Source organism: Phalangium opilio, unplaced genomic scaffold, assembly GCF_054372755.1.
Source record: "Phalangium opilio isolate 3A_F unplaced genomic scaffold, DU_Popi_V2 ptg000240l_1, whole genome shotgun sequence".
Classification (NCBI taxonomy): domain Eukaryota; kingdom Metazoa; phylum Arthropoda; class Arachnida; order Opiliones; family Phalangiidae; genus Phalangium; species Phalangium opilio.
In genome coordinates this window covers 744183-750956 of record NW_028324224.1, presented here as the reverse complement: position 1 = coordinate 750956, position 6774 = coordinate 744183, and the positions used below count along the sequence as shown (strand labels likewise).

General features: G+C 38.9%; 1 protein-coding gene across 1 annotated transcript; it reads right to left on the bottom strand.

Annotated features, from left to right (window-relative positions):
* Positions 1–3637: 3637 nt before the first annotated feature.
* Positions 3638–4285, bottom strand: LOC149612616 (uncharacterized). The gene has a single exon (XM_089858397.1). It carries the CDS (start codon positions 4283–4285, stop codon positions 3638–3640), a length of 648 nt encoding a protein of 215 aa, XP_089714523.1.
* Between the last annotated feature and the right edge of the window lie 2489 nt (positions 4286–6774).

The window sequence follows — 6774 nt, the reverse complement described above, 5'->3', positions numbered from 1 at the left end:
GGCTGGATCGACTGTGAGAATCCAATACCAATGCTCAAGCTTTTATACCCAAAATCTCAGGGCCATTTTTTTTTAGAATACAGGCTTAGACATGGTTTTTTATTAAGAGTTTAAAAAATATAATTATGTCTGATACGCTATTTTTAATTTGACCTAAAAAACATTTTTTATTGTGGAGTTGGTACTAAAGATTATAGAAGACATTAGGATATCTATCTATATAAAAAATACCTCTATAGTTTAATATTAATATACATTTATTTAGATTTAAATCATGTCAAAAAAACAATTTCCGTCCCTCCCAAAGTAATTAGTTTTAACCTTCACTAATAAATTGTTTTTCTTATATAAAGCGATCTCGTGAGAATTATTCAAATTATTCGAAACACGCCTAAACAAGCTTTTGCATACGAATAATATTTGTCCCCTTAGGCATTTATCAAAGTAACTTCTTTTTAACCTTCGCTAAAGGGTTTTTTATATAACACGATCTCGTTTGAATTATTTAAAACACACCTAGACAACTTTTTTGCATACGAAAAAAACTTAGACCTCGGAGAGATTTTGTAATTTTATACCTATATATCTAATTAACTTTTTGGCTATTTATTGAATTTTAAAAATCTTGAAAGTATTGGCTAGACACTATTAGATTTGACCTCGCTAATTTTGTATATAAGCCCCGTGTTTCAAAATGAAAGTTATCAGTTGTTTAACTTCTGTTTCTGAAACACTATCCCAAAAACTTTAAGATGTCTTTTTCGACCGCTCCTCGTTTGCCCTGCCTGCCCGTGATCAAAATCCATCCGGCAGCGCTTACTCCCCGTCGTGCCACCCCCCAGTCGGCCGGGCTGGACTTATATTGTCCAGTGGATACCGTAATCGACCCTCACGGTATCAAAATCGTGTCGACTGGGCTAGGCGTGATGCTGCCCGAGAACAGCTACGGCCGCCTTGTTGGCCGTAGCAGCTTAACAGCCCAAGGGCTGTTTGTCGCCGAGGGGACGATAGGTATGTTTATTAGTTATTTTATAGTGTGTAAAAGTATAATAATTCTTAACAATAATAGACGCCGACTATCGGGGACCCCTAAAAGTCGTCGTCGCAAATGTCGGGGAAACCCCCTACGTTGTCAAGCGGGGTGATCGTTTCGCCCAATTGATAGTGACCCCGGTTATATTGCTAAGACCGGTGGAAACGGCGGTAAATATTTTCAAGTTTTTTAATTTAGAATTCAACTTGTAACATGTTTTTATGTTGTTTCTAGACTTTGACCCCGACGGCACGCGGCAGTGGGGGGTTTGGGTCGACCGGTGTTTAATCTTTTTAAATGATGGTGGGTTTTTTCATATAAATATTTGTTATTGTATATATTATATTGTTTGTTATTAAAAATTTTTATTTCTATATTTGTTATTCTTGTCAGACTTATAATTATAGGCTTATTTTCTAACTCCACCTTAATTAGCCTATCCAATGATATTATCTCTTTACTTACGCTCCGCCTAATGTGACAAATAGGATCCAATTAAAACTGCCGCTTAACTCTCTAGTATGTTACATATAGCACGTACTAGCAATTTAAATATCATTTGTTATCATAGCCCTCGCAATATGTTGTGCCTCATTTTCTTTTTTGTTTACGGGTTAATAGTCAACGTTTTGTTAACTCTTTACGAAATTGAACGGCGAAGCAGAAAACAATTAGAAAATAAACCCAAACGTCCCTCCGCCGATTGCACTTCCGAGCCAAATAACGATACAGGGTCAACGTGAAAAATGAACTCTTTAAAACATGTTTGTTTATCCTTGTTGGTTGTTGATTATTTTGTAATATATATTCTGTATTTATTTATCACCCATATCTGTACATCTTATAAAAAGTAAATATTTGATGTCTTAAAATCTGTGCTTTTATTAACTTTAGGCTTACAGAGAAAAAAGGGTAACACCCAATGTTAGCAAGCCAGGGATGACGTCAAGGTTGACTATAGTTTTAGTTTTAGTTTAAGTTAAGAAGATGATGTCATGGGGGATGAAACTAGCAGCTCGGGCTAGTCCAGACTTGTCTGAAAAGTTTGGTTTGAGTCTGGTGGATGGGGAGAGGGCGGCCATCTTGGGGTGGCGGCCATCTTGGATGTCTGCATATCTGTATAGTCCCTACTACTAGTGTATATCAGGGTTGCCACAGTACCTGGATATCCTGGAAAAGTCAGGGAATTTAAAAATGGGCCAAAAGGTCAGGGAAAAGTCGGGAAATTTTAAAAATTTTAGCAAATTCTGGGAACTTGATTTTAGTGGGTAAAATTATTTATTGAAAGAGTAATGAAAGTTTCTCCTTATCCTCTCTTAACACAGAAAACTCCATGAGCAATGCTTAAAAATGTCTAGAATTGTTTTTATAAATAAATGCCTTCAAAAAAGCTCTTAAGACTGTTATTTATAGTTAAAATGATTCTTATTCATTTTGCTGCAACAAATACATTGGAAAACTTAATGTTGAGAGTTATATAATTATAAGCACTTAAAACGTGCTGTAAAAATTTACCCTACCGCCCTAAAAGGTCTGGGAAAATCTGAGAAAAAGTTCAGGGAAAACATGGAAAAGTCCGGGAGTTTTGTTCTGAAAATTCCGTAGCAACCCTGTATATTTTTCATTAAGATTTTTGTAATTTAAGAGATAGTAACTGGCCACATCGAAGATATTAACAATGAATATTAATAAATGCTTTAATTGATGTAAATATTATACTCGCCCTGAAAAATTTTACTTTTGGTTAAAACCAATTAGCTAGGCAGCTAATATTTCCATTCGACTAGTCGTGTAATATCGAATACATTGTTTAATATTTGAAATTGTTATAATTGATGCTCAACCTGTATTTTACTTGAAATATTCAAAGTACAAATTCTAAAGCGATTTTCATTGAAAATGTAATAAAGAAATTTCAATACTAGGTATCAGTATCCTTTACTATAAGCGAATGAAGCCTCGAGTTAAGGCTTGATCGTCGCAAAACCGTCGGGCCTCGAGTTAAGGTTTGATCATCGCAAAAGCGTCGGACCTCTTGCTGACAGGCGGTTAAGTCGACTCTCAAACGTGTTGGATGAGGGTCGTATTTCATTCGTGTCGTGTAAACCAGTGGGCCGTCGTCCCAACGGGCGGACATTTCGATTCTCAAACCCTAACTCTACCAGCCCTTTACCGACGATTTACCGTTCCTATACTAAAAAGCCGCGAAATCGTCGGATTGAGCGCGGCTTTAGGTAGGCATAATGACGCCGACCAATAGTCGGCCAACAGTCGTTTTATAGTCGCCTCATAAGAGTCTGAAAACCGGCGGGCCGTCGTCCCGCCGGGCGAACATTTCGACTCTCAAACCCTTACTCTACCAGCCCTTTACCGACGATTTACCGTTCCTATACTAAAAAGCCGCGAAATCGTCGGATTGAGCGCAGATTTAGGTAGACATATAGTCGGCCAACAGTCGTTTTATAGTAGCCTCAAAACAGTAGGAAAACCGGCGGGCCATCGTCCCTCCAGGCGGACATTTCGACTTTCAAACCATTACTCTCCCGACTTATTAGTGACTTTTTACCAACTCGTCGGTAACACACAAAGCCGACCATGTAGGCCCTACGTCGGCAGTGCTACTGGGGAATTGTCATGAATGAAAACAGTTCGACGAAGATGTCTACTTCCTTTAACACAGCATTTGTCACATGAGTAAAAACCAGTGTTTCCTTTAGTGTTTTTAATGAAAGCCCGAGCAGGAGTGTACAGAATAAATGGCCCTTCAATATTGCAGGTGTAGTTTCTGTGATCATATTCAAAGCCATGAGCTTCAAAATTTTGTAAGTCAAACACTAATGGCCTCAAAAACTCCTGCAAATTACCCGGTTTAACTTCTCCACAGAAGACACCAACCACGAATGGTTTTCCTACCATACCCAAGGAAAAACTATAAATACAAGCCAAAATCGGCCAGAAGTGTTTCGCAGCACTTTGAAAAATGGGAAGGCCATCTATGTTTATAGCAAATGATATTTCCTGGTCATAAAAGGGATTTTCACGTAAAAACTTCGTTAAACCATCACTAAATCCAGTGTGAAAATATTCCCCATTTTCAACCTTTACTACAGCGGCTGACCTTGGAGTTTTTATGAGAGTTCGGGCATCCTTCGGTAAAACCATACCATAAGCTCGCAACAACTCGAGAAGGGCATTTAGAGTTACATGGTTGACATTGTGATTTAAAGCCCAGTCTCGCAAACCAGATGGCATGTCTACGTTCTCTACCTCTGAAGAGCTACTTGAAGCTCCCTCAGCTTCATCACTATCTGAACTTCTGGGATCTGTACCATGGTATTAGAACCATCCGAATGTGCTATACCTTCAAAGGAAGAGCCTTGGCTGCCAATGTTTAAAACAACACTTGGATTATTCATATTTAGAACATCTTGGCTTTCCCTATGTGAACCATGAGAATGAGGACTCCCTATATCTGAATATGAACTACCGCTATCTGAATCAAAAGGTTGTGGACTCCCCACATAAGAACCTCGAGGATTTGGTTTCCCGACATTAGAACATCGAGGCTGTGGACTCCCCACATTTGAACTACGAGTCTGTGGATTCCCCTTATTAGAACCACGAGGCTGTTGAATCTCTATATCAGAGTCGTCAGAAGTATCACCAATATTTGAATATACAGGACATTTAACTGACTTTGAGCGTACAGGGAATGTACCGTCATTATTTAAACCGATACAACTACATATCGTGGTATTTGCGCAATCCCTCCCGTGTTCAGTAATATCTTCAACAAATAAGTTGTTAGCACCATCCACTCTTTCTGAAACATCCGAAAGATACTGCGATCTCTTTCGGCGCTTCTGTCTATCGCTTAATTCATCCAGAGGCTTGTAACTACCCCTTGAAGCACGCTTATTATTCATAATGTAGTTTGCAAAAATAAATAGATCACTAAATGCTTTAAAAGTAAGAGCTTCGCATTTCATAAAACATTTTTAAATTTTAAGATTGGTTTACGTACATTGAAAGATGTTATAACCCAGCAAACTTCCAAGCTCAAAATAAAACCTAAATATAGAGAAAAGTCCGTTAAAGCCCAAAAAATTTACTTAATATCAATTCAATTACGAACCTTAGTTTTTGAATGGTGCTTTGAATGGACGTGTATAGTTTCGCAACGGTTAGAAATTCAAACCGGCATCCCGATTCAGTCTCAAAGCATGAAAGACACATTGTTTAACAAAAATATTCTCGTGCAAAGGCCTAATAGAGGCACGTCGTGGCATCGACGCTACCGACGATAGATTAAATAATTCACTTATTTTTCGCGGTAAAAACAATATTTTCGAAGTTTTTTTGAGCAACTATGTTATTGGCACAGTACTATTATCGTTAATTAACATTGACGTTAACGGAAATAAAAGTGAAACATTTCTCTAATACTATAAACGACGTTTCGTAAAAATCCGTAGCGATCGCCCGGTCCAAACGCAGCGTTTAACCGTTAATACTGACGACTGACGAGGCGAGAGAAAGATCGCGTTCACCCGTTGCCTACGTTAATCAAGGCCTGTGCGCGGTGGCTTCGAAGGGGGGACTTTTAAGAAACGCGACTTCTTATTTTCTCCCTATTTTAGCGCGAGATTTCATTGATAGCTGGACCGAAACGCGAGCGAAAATGAGTATTTAAAATTCTAAGCGCGAGAAAATGAACATTTCAAATTATTTAGGTCCAGCTATTAGCGCCTCAGGTCCAGCAAATAGCGCCTCAGGTGAGAGAATTTGGAAACTTAAATTGCCAAAATAAAAATTAAAATCGGCGCCGCGCACAGGCCTTGATTAACGTAGGCAACGGTTCACCGCTCGGAGCTCCTTCTCCAAGAAGACAAGAACACAATTATGTCACGTGGCTGTGACGTCGCGCCAGAGAGAATTTAAATAGGGAGAAGCTAGGGCAGAAAATGTCGTGTTTAAAACCACATTATCAGGGCTGGGTAGGGTGGTTTCCGGTTTATCGATGCTAGAAGCCAGCTCTAGACCGGAAACTAGCTTACCTAGCTATTTCCCCTTAGCTTTAGGAGTACGCTACATCATGATCTCGCTTAGCACTATCAAAGGCAATAGCTTCTGCTCCATACTCAATTCTCTCTGGTCGCATTCAGCCGTTTAATCCAATGACATAGGCATTATACTACTGTCTAGACCCCCAATTTAATAGGCTCAAGCTGAAGACCATGTTGAAATTTTATATGTAGATGACGTATTCCCGAGCATTTTGACACGTGATTACAAAGCGCGTTCCTTTGGAAATGAGGAAATATAAGTTTATATTATATTAAGAGCGTATATTCACTTCGCGATCATTTCAGTCGCGCGATTGGGGGTCTAGAGCTAGGGTGTTATAATTCCTATGTCATTGGTTCAGTCAGTGCCAAACTTGATATTACCTCTCTTAAGTTACTTTGATAAAGACGCATTTTAGTTGGAGTCGAGCAGCCAACATAATCCTTCATTACATTAACCGACTTAAAATGTAACTATCAGCCTACTCTAGTCTATTGTTCTCAAGGCCGACTGCAAAGCGGAGTTAGCAACTGAAGTTGGATAAGAGTCGGGTTTACGTTGTAAGTGTCAACTAGACCATAAACCGACGAATCTACCTCGAACTAACTCAAACGCGGAAGAAGGTTCATTATAACGAAATTTGACATGTTTAGTATTGATCGGTAGGTAGTCGG

Coding starts and splice junctions, on each gene's coding strand:
- LOC149612616 (XM_089858397.1), bottom strand. CDS start 4,285: ATGCCATCTGGTTTGCGAGACTGGGCTTTAAATCACAATGTCAACCAT.